The following is a 14,479-nucleotide window of genomic DNA, read 5'->3' on the forward strand; positions in this document are numbered from 1 at the left end:
GAATGCCTCTGAGAATTTTGTCCTCACAATTGCTATGGGAGTAGTCTGTAGAGGATTGCAAAATATTCAAAGAGTCATCATTTAAAGCTGATTCTCGAAGTTTTGCAAGTAGATTCTCTTGGAATAGTCAAGTGTTTACCACTTTAACTTCTTCAGCATCTCTGTGACACTGTCCTGCAGGAAAAATATACCTGTGACTATTCATGATACCCCTGTTAGCCCTATTTGGTGTGAGTTCAACACAATATTCTAGGATGAGTCACAAAAGTGATTTGTAAGCAATCTCTTTTGCAGACTGATTACCTTTCCCCAGTATTCTATTGATAAATGGAACTCTGCCATGTGCTTTACCTATGACTGTGCCTAGGTAATTGCTCATTTTCATATCCATAGAAAGTATCACACCTAGATATTTGTATGAGCTCACCAATTCCAATTGTGTCTCCTTGATACCACAAGTCATAGGAAACTATTTTCTTCATTTTGTGAAGTGTACAATTCTTTATTTCTGAACATTTAAAGCAAGTTGCAAATCTTTGTACCACTTTTAAATCTGAAATATTGAGTAATTGAACAAGAAGATGTTTATTTCACTTATTTGTGTATCTGTCTACAGATAATAAACATTTTATACATGTTGTCCAAAAGCACAGGCAAAATTTATGTGATTTTGTTACTAAGAAATGACATATGTACAAAGTAATGTATGTAATTAAATAATAGAAGGAATAAAGGTAACTACTCACTGAACAGTTCAGGTGCTGAGCTATTGATAGGCATGTAAACACGATGAGAATGTTGCTAACTTTCAAATAAATCTATCTTTTGAGCTATGGAGTAGCCATACACACACACACATATATCTGCATTGTTACATTGACCCAGGTGATTATATTGTACCAGCACTATGGCTTGGCCCCCACCATGGGCACTCAGTTTCATCACAAGACATTTACTGTGAATAAATGAAATCATCAAATTCTTGCTCAGACTATATTTTTCAGAACTTTATCATATCATACAACTATATAAAAAATGGTGCATGCATGTGTGTGGTTTTTTCCCTTATCTCCTTCCAAACCACTTGATCAATTTCAACCAAAGCAGTACATATACTACTGTATATACTCGAATAATCTGCGCCCTTGAATAATCCGCGCACCCCAATTTTGAGGCAGAGGTAAAAAAAAATTATTTTTTGCTTTAATTTGTTTTATTTACAAAAAAATTGTTCCAACGTTATGATGTGTTCAAAAGTATGTATAATAACTACTGGTTTAAAGCAACGCTGCTGTACAGGTTGATACATCGTTAAAACTCAACCGATTCAGTGGTGTGCAGTTGGCCAGCCGGTGGGCGGGCGGCCAGTGGTGTGCAGCTGGCCAGCTGGCCCATTATATGGGCGGGAGGCCGGGGAACATTATCACCGCCAGCCGGGACTCTACACATACCTACAATAGCAAAAAAAGAAATGTGAATTATCTTGTTTAAGAATTTGTTAATATGGTATGTGCAATAAAATATTTTAGTCAATACCGGTACGTTTCCTCTCTTATCACTCTATTCATCACTTTCATCATCATCACTAGCAGGAGAATCATTGTCGTCTTCCCCATCTTCCCATAGAGCGTCGTCCTCTGTTCCATCCAGTGAATTTGTGATTCCACATTTTTTGAAGGATTTTTCCACCAGTGGTTGCAGAATGGAGTTCCATGCACTTTCACCCATTCACAAATCTGGGACAAATCCGGCCGTTTGATATTTCCACTAGGTGTGAACTTATGGTTTTCATCAGCCATCCATTGTGTATATCACTGTTTAAGTGCAGCTTTGAATGGCTGATTTATACAAACATCTAGTGGTTGTAGGATGGATGTTAGGCCTCCAGCGATAGTGACCACGTCAGTTTTCCCTTTTTGTAATTTGCCTCGCACTTTCTTAGGTGTATGTCCACAGAAGCTGTCTACAACCAACATGTTGCGTAAATTCAGTAACACACCAGGACGACATTGCCAAACATGTGTCATCCAGTCAATTATAAGTTCATTTTCCATCCACTCTTTCGGATTCGCTCTCACTAATACTGGTATGCATTTTACTGATATTTTCAGAACAGTTTTCCTTTTAAATATCACGTAAGGTGGTAGCTTTCGTCCATCACCAGTTACACACAACATCACTGTACATCTTTGTTTCTCACTGCCGCCAGTTCGTATCATGATGCTGGATTCTCCTTTTCTGTTCACTGTGTTGTTGAGCGGCGTCTCAAAATAGACTGGCGTTTGATCCGCATTACCAATTTGCGATAAAATATAGGACTGTTTATGGCGCAGATTTATCACATAATGACGAAAATTCACTATTTTTTCCTCATAATCGCCTGGAAGCTGCTGACTGATAGTAGTTTTCCTCTGGATTCCTAAACCGTTTCAGTTGACTTCGGTTGAAAAATCTTGATAGCCAGCCCCGGTTAGCTTTGAAACTGGTAACGCCTAGTGATCCGCATTACCAATTTGCGATAAAATATAGGACTGTTTATGGTGCAGATTTATCACATAATGACGAAAATTCACTATTTTTTCCTCATAATCGCCTGGAAGCTGCTGACTGATAGTAGTTTTCCTCTGGATTCCTAAACCGTTTCAGTTGACTTCGGTTGAAAAATCTTGATAGCCAGCCCCGGTTAGCTTTGAAACTGGTAACGCCTAGTGCTTTGGCTAAATACAATGCTTTAAGTTGGCACATTTCACTCATCACCGCACATCCGTATTGCCGCTTCTCACCTACATAATCGCAGAGCCTTCTCGAGGTCCGGATGCTTCACTTTTTGGCCGTGAAATGCCCGGCAATTACTATTAGTTTCTTGAAGCGCCATTTTATTTTTTCACCAGTTGGCCGGCCGCGGTGGTCTCGCGGTTCTAAGCGCGCAGTCCGGAACCGCGCGACTGCTACGGTCACAGGTTCGAATCCTGCCTCGGGCATGGATGTGTGTGATGTCCTTAGGTTAGTTAGGTTTACGTAGTTCTAAGTTCTAGGGGACTGATGACCACAGCTGTTAAGTCCCATAGTGCTCAGAGCCATTTGAACCATTTTTTTTTTTTTTCACCAGTTGTGAATACAACTCTCACTCATATCGTACTTTCTTCCTGCTGCACGGTTTCCAATATTCTTGGCTTCTTCAACAATTTTCACTTTTTCTTTAGCAGTGTATGAGCGATAACAAGAACTTGTAGCCATGATTAACAAGTTTGAAGACGTTAATACTTCACTCCAAACATGCTACTGATGCATCACAGACTGAGGCCACAACAATGCAATAGTATAATAGGATGTATTATTGGTGGCGGAGCAGTGCCAACAATGTTTCGAATAATCCGCACACCCCAGTTTTTCGTCCTAAAATTCAGGAAAAAATATGCGCGGATTATTCGAGTATATGTGGTATTTATTGTCTGGGAAGAAGTACTGCAGATGTAAGAACCACCTGTCTCCCATAGGCATGGGGGTGAAGGTGAGAAGTATCAGTAAACCCAAATATCTAGACTGCCCTGCGCAAAGGGTAAGTTGTGAGGGTACTATTGGAAGCATTCCAGTGATTAAACATGTCGATGGGCATGGCTGAGCAGGGTGAGGAGGGAGGAGGGCACAGATAGTGAGAGGGGGAAAGGGGTCATGGACACAGGAAAGGACTGAAGGGGCTGGACATACAGAGAGGTAGAAGGAAAAGTTGGACAGATTGAGATGGGAGGCTGAGATGGACATAGAGAGGGAGGAAAAGATGGGCAGTCCTTACAAGGGGAGAGGAGGGGATGGGCAGAGAGGGAAGAGGAGAAGATGAACATGTATAGGGAGAGAATGTGACTGACACAGAGAGAAGGAAGAGGAAATGGACAAACATCAAGGGAAGACTAAGAGATGAAGAAAGAGGGGATAGCTAGAGATGAAGAATGAGGAGATAAGAAGAGATGGACAAGGAGGAGGAGAAGGTGGAGATGTACAGAGAGATGAGTAAGAGGTGATGGACAAATATGTGAATAGGAAGTGATGGACAAATAGGGAGAGGAGAGAGGAGGAGATGTACAAAGAGAGGGGAAGGAGGGCATGTACATAGACAGCTAAAGGAGATGAACAGAGAGAAGAGTAGGAGACGATGGACAGAGAGGGAGAAGATGGACAGAGAGAGGAGGAAGATCAGACAGAGAAACAGAGTGGGAGAGAATGATGTGGCCATATAGAGTTGGAATTATGAGATAGACAGAGAGAGAGGGTGGCAGAGGAGATGTACAGAGAGAGTGGGAGGATGGATGGACAAAGGGAGGGGGTAGGCAGAGATGGACAGAGAAAGGGAAAGAGGAGAATATCAGAGAGGGGGGAGTAGTAGATGGACAGAGAGAGGGTGGAGGAGGAGATGTACACAGGGAGGGGACAGGGGACGGATATAGAGAGGGGCTGGAGAGGATGGAGAGAGTGAGGGAAACAGGATATGTACAGAGAGAGAAGGACGAGATGTACAGAAAGACAGGCAGGATGAGATGGACAGAGAGAGGTAGAGGAGGAGATGGGCATAGAGGGGTGAAGAGGAGATGGGCAGAGAGAGGAGTAGGAGAGGATGGACAGAGAGAAAGGGAAAGAGGATATGTGCAAGGAGAGAAGAAGAAGATGTACAAAGAGAAAGGCAGGATGCAACAGTCAGAAAGAGGTCAAGGAGTAATAGACAGAGAGAGTGGGAGGAAGGGATGCATACACACAGGAGGAGGAGGAAGTGGTTAGAGAGAGAGGGAAGTAGAGTTGGACAGGAAGAGGGGGAGGAGGAGATGGACACAGTGTGTAAGAGAGAGAGACGCACAGAGAAAAGGGATGGAGGAGGGGATTTACAGAGAGGGGGATGAGTGGGTGAATACACAAAGAGGGTGGAGGGGATGGTCAGAGAGAGGGGAAGGGGATGGGCAGAGAGGTGAACAAGGGGTTCGACACAGTGAGGAGACAATGAGATGGTTAGAGAGAGGTAGAGAAAAAGGTGAACAGAGACTGGGCAGGGGGGGGGGGGGGTTGAAGGAGATGGAAAGAGAGAGGGGTAGGGAGGGAGGGACAGAGAGAGGGGATGAGGAAATGTATCATGAGAGAAGGGGCAAATGTACAGAGGAAGTGGAGGATGAGATGGTCAGAGAGAAGTAGAGGAGGGGATGGATGAAGAGAAGGGGAGGAAGAGATTGAGAGAGTGTGGGAGAGGGGGGAGATGGACAGAGAGAGGGGTAGGAGTGGATCACAGAGAGAGTAGGAGGAGGTGACAAACAGAGAGTGGAGGGAAGAGGAGATGGTCAGAGAGAGGGGAGGAGGAGACTTATAGCTACAGGGCAGAAGGACATGGACAAAGAGAGAGTGGAAGATCAAGCGGGGTAGTTGGTAGGCAGAAAAGTAAGAGGAGGGGGGGAGATGGGAAGAGGAGATTGACAGAGAGAGGAGGAGGAGAGCTGATGGAAGATACTGATGGTTAGTGGGCAGGTGAAAAAGGAAGGTGGGAAGGAGGACATAGACAACACAGAGAGGGGGAGGACAAGATGAATAGAGAGAGGAGGAGGAGAGGATGTACAGTGAGGAGGAGGAGGAGGAAATGGACAGAGAGGGGGAGGAGAAGATGGGCAGAGAGAGTAGGAAGAGGAGATGGCTAGAGAGAGAGGGGTAGGAGGAGATGGAAGTGCAGTGAGAAGGGTGAGGAGGCAACAGAAAGACAGGGGGAGGGGTGGAGTATTTGGATATAGACAGGGGATAGAGGAGACAGAAAGAGATGGGGATGAGGAGATGGACAGACAGAGAGAGAGGAGTGACTACCTCAAAATCTTTAATCACTCTATGATTAGACTTTGAAAACAAGACCTTTACTGAGGAAAAGGACTGATAGGTCAGTGAGTTAACAAAGGGTGGCTGACAGCTAGGATGGAGGGTTGGGGAAGGGTGATTGACAGGTAGGAAGAAGAGGCAGAAGGCACATGGGATAGGAATGTGGCACCATTGATCTCATCCTGGTCACAAATATCCTAAATATGAATGGCCAAACAGAGATTTGAACTTCCATCTTCTACATCTACATCTACATCTACATGGATACTCTGTAAATCACATTAAAGTGCCTGGTAGAGGGTTCATTGAACCACCTTCACAATTCTCTATTATTCCAATTTCATATAGCGCACAGAAAGAAGGAACACCTACATCTTTCTGAACGAGCTCTGATTTACCTTAGTTTATCATGGTGATCATTTCTCACCATTTAGGTGTCAATAAAATATTTTCACATTCAGAGGAGAAAGTTGGTGATTGGAATTTTGTGGAAAATTCCATTGCAATTAAAAACGTCTTCTTTTTAATGATGTCCAGCCTAAATCCTGTATCATTTCAGTGACACTCTCTCCCATATTTTGCGATAATACAAAACGTGCTGCCGTTTTTTGAATCTTTTCGATGTACTCTGTCAATCCTATCTTGTAAGGACCCCCACCATGCAGCAGTATTCTAAAAGAGGATGGACAAGCATAGTGTATGCAGTCTCCTTAGTAGATCTGTTACATTTTATGAGTGTCCTGCCAATAAAACGCAGTCTCTGGTTAGCCTTCCCCACAACATCTTCTATGTGTTCCTTCCAATTTAAGTTGTTCGTAATTGTAATTCCTACATATTTAGTTGAATTTACACCCTTTATATTTGACTGATTTATCATGTAACCAAAGTTTAATGGATTCCTTTTAGCACTCATGTGGATGACCTCACACTTTTCGTTATTTAGGGTCAACTGCCAATTTTCGCAGCATTCAGATATCTTTTCTAAACCATTTTGCAGTTTGTTTTGATCTTCTGATGATTTTATTAGTTGATAAAAGACAGTGTCATCTACAAACAATCTAAGATGGCTGCTCAGATTGTCTTCCAAATTGTTTATATAGATAAGGAACAGCAAAAAGCCTATAATACTACCTTGGGGAACACAAGAAATCATTTCTGTTTTACTCAATGACTTCCTGTCAACTACTTTCTCTGACTGGAAATCACAAATCCAGTCACATAACTGAGACATATATTATTTAAGCACGCAATTTCACTAAAAGCCGCTTATGTGGTACAATGTCAAAAGCCATCCAGAAATATGGAATCCATCTGAAACCCTCATCAATAGCACTCAACACTTCATGTGAATAAAGAGATAGTTGTGTTTCACAAGAACGATGTTTTCTAAATCCATGTTGACTATTTGTCAATAGGCCATTTTCTTCAAAGTAATTCATAATGCTCGAACACAATATATGTTCCAAAATCCTGCTGCATATCAACGTTAATGATATGGTATTTTGTGGATTCCTAATAACACATTTCATGAATATTGGTGCAACCTGTGCAACTTTCCAGTCTTTGGGTCTGGATCTTTTGTTAAGCAAATGGTTGTATATGATTGTTAAGTATGGAGCTAATGCTTCAGCATACTCTGAAAGGAACCTAATTGGTATACATTCTAGAGCAGAAGACTTGCTTTTATTAAGTGATTTAAGTTGCTTCACTACTCTGAGGATATTTACTTCTACTTTACTCATGTTGGCAGCTGTTCTTGGTTCAAATTCTGGAATATTTATTTTGTCTTCTTTTTTGAAGGTATTTTGGAAGGCTGTGTTTACTAACTATGCTTTGGCAGCACTCATGTTGGCAGCTGTTCTTGGTTCAGATTCTGGAATATGTATTTCATCTTCTTTTGTGAAGGCATTATGGAAGGCTGTGTTTAGTAACTCTGCTTTGGCAGCACTGTCTTCAATAGTATCTCCATTGCTATTGTGTAGAGGGGCATTGATTGTTTCTTGTCAGTAACATACTACACATACGACCAGAATCTCTTCGGATTTTCTGCCAGGTATTGAGACAAAATTTCACTGCGGAAACTATTATAAGCATCTTGCACTGAAGTCCATGTTAAATTTCGAGCTTCTGTAAAAGATTGCCAATCTTGAGGATTTTGCATCTGTTTAAATTTGGAATGTTTGTTTCGTTGTTTCTGCAACAGTGTTCTGACCTGTTTTGTGTGCCAAGGAGGATCAGCTCTATCGTTTTTTAATTTATTTGGTATAAATCTCTCAATTGCTGCTGATACTATTTCTTTGGATTGAAGCCTCATCAGGTCTACACTTATATTTGGAAGGAGTGGAGATTTTTTTGGAAGATTTGGGGTTTACAATATTTAATCTCACTGCAACAACCCTGTGTTTACTAATCCCTGAATCCGTTTTGATCTTCATTATTAACTCAGGATTATTTGTTGTTAAGAGGTCAAGTGCATTTTCACAACCGTTTACTACTTCCATGGGCTCATGAACTAACTGCTCGAAATAATTTTCAGAGAATGCATTTAGCAGGAATGCATTTAGCACAATTTTGGATGATGTTTTATGCATACCTCTAGATTTAAACATGTATTTTTGCCAAAATATTTAGGGTAAATTAAAGTCACCACCAACTATAATTGTACGAGTCGGGTACTTTTTTGAAATCAAACTCAAGTTTTCTTTGAACCTTCCAACAACTGTATCATCTGAATTGGGAGGTCGGTAAAAGGATCCAATTATTATTTTATTCCAGTTGCCAACAGTGACTTCTGCCCATACTAACTCACAGGAAGTATCTACTTCAATTTCGCGACAAGATAAACTACTTCTAACAGCAACAAACACACCACCGCCAACCGTGTTTTGCCTATCCTTACAGAACACCATTAGATTCTTTGCAAAAATTTTGGCTGAGCTTATCTCTGGCTTTAGCCAGCTTGCAGTGCCTATAACGATTTGAGCGAGCATCAGTGCTTTCTATTAGCACTTGGAGCTCTGGTATTTTCCCAACACAGCTACGATGATTTACAAGTGTTATACCAATGGTTCCTGTATCTACATTCTTCTTGTGTTCAGCCTGCACCCTTTGTGACTGAAGCCCTTCTTGAGTTTTCCCGAGACCCTCTAACCTAAAAAACTGCCCAGTCCATAACACACAGCCCCTGTTATACATGTTGCTGCCTTCCACAAATATGAGTTCAGCTTTGTACTACTCCTCCACTTTACTCACTGAAAACAGAGATATCTTTATATCTTTTGGAATATCCACCCTGTTCACAAGATCTGTCATTTTCTGACTTCATCCTGTTCCCATGTCCAAAGAACTGCAGCAAAAAAACTTTTTGAGTTCAGGTAAAGGTTATGATTGTTGGAGCTTTCCAGAACTGCAATTCAGAAAGGGAATATATTCTACAGGAGAAATGTTTAATTGGCTTAAACAGGGAATACACCAAAAATATGTGTATCTTTGACATACAAAACACAGTCTTTCACTACCAAGCATTTTCTATTTTATCTTCTGGAATAAGTACTGTGCAACAGACACAAGAAAGTGTTTGTTGTAACAGTTACATTCTCAACTTCAATTTTTCAATAAAAGTATATGCATATGTGTTTTGACAAAAAGAGGCTAACAGAAAATGCATCAGGGTATCTGGAGTGTAATGCTAATTCAAGGTATGAGTATGAAGTAAACAGAACATCTATGTGTAAATAAACAGACAGTGACGTAGCCTTCATCGATGTACTAAGTTTTATACAGTCTATGAGTGACACAGAAGTGCAGTAGATTTCATGTTGTTCAGAGTTGAAATTGGTGGTATAGACTATGATAGCAAAACTAAAAGTTATAGTTACATATCATACAGTATTATTCAATAGAGTTGTGTTTTATATGCACAATCCCAGTACCTTAAAGCATAATTAACCAAAAAATTAATATTACCAGTAATTATACATCCATTCAGTTTTATATATTCAGAGAAGAAAGCATATTATATATATTTAGATTTCACAAGTATTTGTTACTACAAGATAATTTAATTTTTTCCATTTATTAATACAGAAAATTAAATCTACAAAGAATGGATCATTAATTCTTCTGCCAATGCCAAGAAAGAACTTTGGGTAGATGCTGAATTAAACAAATACATAATTTAGTAGAAAAATATAGCTATTATTCATAAGATGAAATAAATTTACAATACAACAGCAGACAAATGACAGCAGCTATTAATAGGATTGCATTTAGAGTAATTTGCAAATGAGAAAGTGCCCTCACTTCATCTTACAACATTTGAGTATTATCTAAGCAGCCTGATTACAGAATCAAAAAAATAAAGTAAATATGTGTGAAATACCTTTATTTTCTTAGTTTTAATCTCAATCCATTTCTCACGTCGTACTTTTTCTGCAGCTGCATGCATTTCACGTACTTTTTTAATATCAATGCAGTGTCTTTCTTCTGCAGCTTTTAGATTTGATGTGTATCTTGATTCAGCTACTTTTAGTTCTTGCAATATTGATTTACATTTCTCATTCAAGGCCTCTTTATCTGCAATAAGCTATAAATTTGCTGTAGTGAATGATTATGACCAAGGCATCTGGTACTTTTTCCTAGATATTTTGTTAATGATTGCATATTTTGGTTTGTGTGTACATGCATCCAGTGAAAATTCTGGTTTGTGTATACAAGCATCATGTAAACATGCACAAGCAAGTATGCAGAGACAGGCTTCTCACACACATACAAACAGTAAAAATTATTGTTCCTACGTCTGTGCTTAGGAAGCTAAGCAAATTCAAAATCAGCATCATCGACTGAGGCTTTTCTTTATCTATTAACATCTCTCATACCTTAGGACAGCTATTGATTTCTACTTCTGGTGGCTGAATGATGTTACATAGAACATCACACTTATTTCAGTCTCACATGTACATACATACTGCACAGGAAACAAACCCTACATTTTGCTGCCCTGCACTGCTCCTTTAATATATTTTGCATGTGATCCTGCAGACAATACTTTGAAGACAGCTGTGGAGTTTTTTGAGGGACAAGTAGTTTCAATGACCAGCATTAGTCAGGACAATAGCTGTATGCTGCTCACATGATACTCTAGTGCTGTTACTGATGATGGATTAGGAAGAGACTGAAGAAGTGTGTGGTTAACTTCACATGATACCCTGGCTTTGATCAGTCACAGGTAGGTGATATAGGGAGGCACAAGTCTACTTCAGAACTCATCAACTAAGTAGCTTAGTGACTGATCCAGAAGGCCAAAGCCCTCTGCTGAAACTTATCAGCAGATCATCCATAACATTGGCTATCCCGATTCAGTTTTAAGCTGACATAGGTGTATCCACTGGTTCCATGAATTTGTATTTATAGAACCTTTCAAATCAGACAATTGTTACATTCTCAGAAACTCATTTAGTGGATACATTAACCAGTCTCTTACTGACATCATGCAAATGAAGTACACTCTACAACTGTTATATTTAAATGGCTCTTTCCACATTTATTAGCACTGTAAATCATGTAATGATCAGGTGCAGTTTTATATTCACATGTTTTGTACAGGGTAGAGATCTCACACTACTACCTCCAAACATAAATTCAGTTATATGGTTTCAGTGAAGAGGGATAACAATAGTGAACACAGTAACAGATTGACACAGTGGCAGCATAATGAAAAGAACAATGCACATAAAATAATATCAATGAAAGAATCAATGGACGAATCACTGTACAAATCCTGATGTTAAATGGTAGATATTCAAGGCCATATTTTTTACAAAAAGATCACACAGAGATGTTGCGTGTTTGATAACTAACTGCAGGCTTCACTCTTGAGAGAGTAACACAGGGATGTTAGCACTGTGAATGACTCCCGCAGACTCAAAACAGACTTTCAAAGATTGGACTCACATACATGTTGTGTGGTCACTAATGGACAACGAACTCAACATAGGTGCTGCTCATTTATTTATTCAACCAGGACGGACTGTTTTGAGTGACATCCAACTATTGAAAGGCTGGCCACATCAACAAACTGTTATTACAGGCACTACATAATCATTTGAAAACTAGCTAACTTAAAATATGATAATCCAAATGGACTGTATACTAAGGGAGTTATGTGGTTTATGAAATATGCTATGGGTTTCAAAATTAGAATACTATATAGAACCACCTTCACTGCATCTACAATTATGGTGGTCATTTTGGAAATATTTTAATGATGATAAACTATGCATATTCTAAATTAATGGCTCAATCATTCAGTGAAGAATGTCATCTTGCTCATAAAAATTATGGCAACAAAGGTATGGTGATATAATGTCAACGTTCAGAAGCTAATAACTAAAGAGGAAAAATTTGCAGTGAAAAACTATGATGGTCTGGAATATCACTGTTAATTAACTCGTAAGTTAGTTAGTTTTGTGAAAATTGGAATATGTTACTGAAATGTTGGAATGCCAGCCTTTAAATGGAGTATGTCAATTTTTCTAAATATGTGGATTAGATTACAAGAAATTTCTCATGACATGCTGTAGTATTATTTTCAATAGGCCTAACTTTTGATTAGCAAAGCTCTAGTAAAAATTACACACGCTACAAGAATCAGCACATTAAAAATAATAACCTGAATAATAAATCTAAGTTAAATTCAGTCTAGATATTATTTTGAAATATTTATGTGTATGCCACATATAAATTACATAGGTAGCTGTGCCAAGTTAGGGAAAGGACCAGAAAAAATTACCTATTATTAGGAGTTGAAATCATGGCAGATGCAGTAATTCCAGCCCAACTTTATAGTCACTGACAAAATCCTTTATCATAAAACATCCAAAGGCAATTCATTGGTTATCCTTAAATTCCTTAGAGAAAGAATCTAGCAGCAGTCACATGAGAGGGAAGAAGGCAGCAGATGCGTAAATAGCCTCACAGTACTGGTAGCCTACTCATAAATGTGACCTCAAAAGTTGTGTACAGATTTGTTTTCTATGTGCACAAAGGACACAATATGTAAAACCAAAAATTCCTCTCCAAACACTTTCAATAATTAATAAACCTATTAACTTGGCTGCCTTAGATACAGTTGAAACACTCCCTATTTCAGCAAAAAATAGTAAACATGGTTTACCAATTACTGATCACTTTTTCATTTCTTTATTATGGTTCCTCAAGAGGACATGACTACAGAAACAGTCACCAAAGCTTTTGTGACACATCACAGAATGAAAACCTGTGGGCATGGATGTGTGTCATGTCCTTAGGTTAGTTGGGTTTAAGTAGTTCTAAGTTCTAGGGGACTGATGACCTCAGCAGTTAAGTCCCATAGTGCTCAGAGCCATTTGAACCATTTTTTTTTTTAAATATGTACCCTGCAAGCCACTGTGAAGTGTACTGCAGAAGGTACATTCCATTGTACCATTGTTCCACTGTACCATTCTCCCTTTCCATTCACATATGGAGCATGGAGAGAATGATAGCTTGAATGCCCTGTGCACACTGCAATTAGTCTAATCTCGTTTTTTCAATCCCTATGGGAGCAATACATGTAATATACTCCGAGATTCATCACTTAAAGTTGGTTCTAGAAACTATCTAAGGGGACTTTCAAGAGACAGTTTGCATCTATCTTCAAGCATTTGCCAGTTCAGTTCTTTCAGCAGCTTTGTGACACTTCTTCATGGGTCAGAAATACCAGTACAGTCTTTCTTTGTATCTGTTAAATATCCCCTATTAATTCTATCTGGCATGGGTCCCACACACTTGTGTGATATTCTAGGATGGGTCTCATGGGTATTTTGTATGTAATCTACTTTGCAGACTGATTGCTTTTCCTGGTATTCTACCAATGAACCACAGTCTGCTACCTGCTTTACCTACAACTTCATACCCTCACAAAATGTTGAGCTGACCTATTCCAACTCATTGATGTTGTAGTCATAGAATAATATGTTTATTATTTATTTATTTATTTATTTATTTTTATTTTTTCATTTTGTGATGCACACAATTTTATATTTCTGAACATTTAAAGTAAGCTACCAATCTTTGCATCACTTTGAAATCTTGTCAAGATCTGACTGAATATTTGTGCAGCTTTTTTCAGACAGTACTTCATTATGGATAGCTGCATCATCTGTGAAAAATCTGAGGCTACTATTAATACTGACTGCAAGATCATTAATATACTATGTGAACAGCAAGTGTGCCAACACACTTCCCTGGGGCACACCGGATGTTATTTCCACATCTGTTGATCACTATCCTTCCAAGATAACATGCTGTTTACCACACTGCAAGATACTCTCAATGCAGTCACAATCTATACTGATAATCCATATGGTCATACTTTCAATAATAACTGTGTATGTGGTACTAAATCAGATGCCTTTTGTAAGTCAAAAAACACTGTATCTATCTGATTGCCTTGATCCATGACTTTAAGGATGTCATATGAGGAAAGCACAATTATGACTTCACATGGCTGATTTTTTTCACAGTCCATGCTTGTTGGCATGGAGGAGCTCATTCTGTTCTACACATCTCATTACATTTGAGTTGTAGGATTCAGTAGAGTAACTCCTACAGTTGTAGGTGA

General features: G+C 39.2%; 1 protein-coding gene across 1 annotated transcript in view; it reads right to left on the reverse strand.

Moving 5' to 3' along the window:
- The window catches only part of LOC124550709 (centrosomal protein of 131 kDa-like), a 113,803-nt gene that overhangs the window by 32,891 nt on the left and 66,433 nt on the right, over positions 1–14,479 (reverse strand). Inside the window, exon 7 of the mRNA XM_047125465.1 lies at positions 10,220–10,423. Coding sequence (XP_046981421.1) covers positions 10,220–10,423 — 204 coding nt within the window. The remainder of the gene's footprint in view (positions 1–10,219; positions 10,424–14,479) is intronic.

This window comes from Schistocerca americana, chromosome 1 (genome assembly GCF_021461395.2).
Source record: "Schistocerca americana isolate TAMUIC-IGC-003095 chromosome 1, iqSchAmer2.1, whole genome shotgun sequence".
NCBI classification, from domain to species: Eukaryota; Metazoa; Arthropoda; class Insecta; order Orthoptera; family Acrididae; genus Schistocerca; species Schistocerca americana.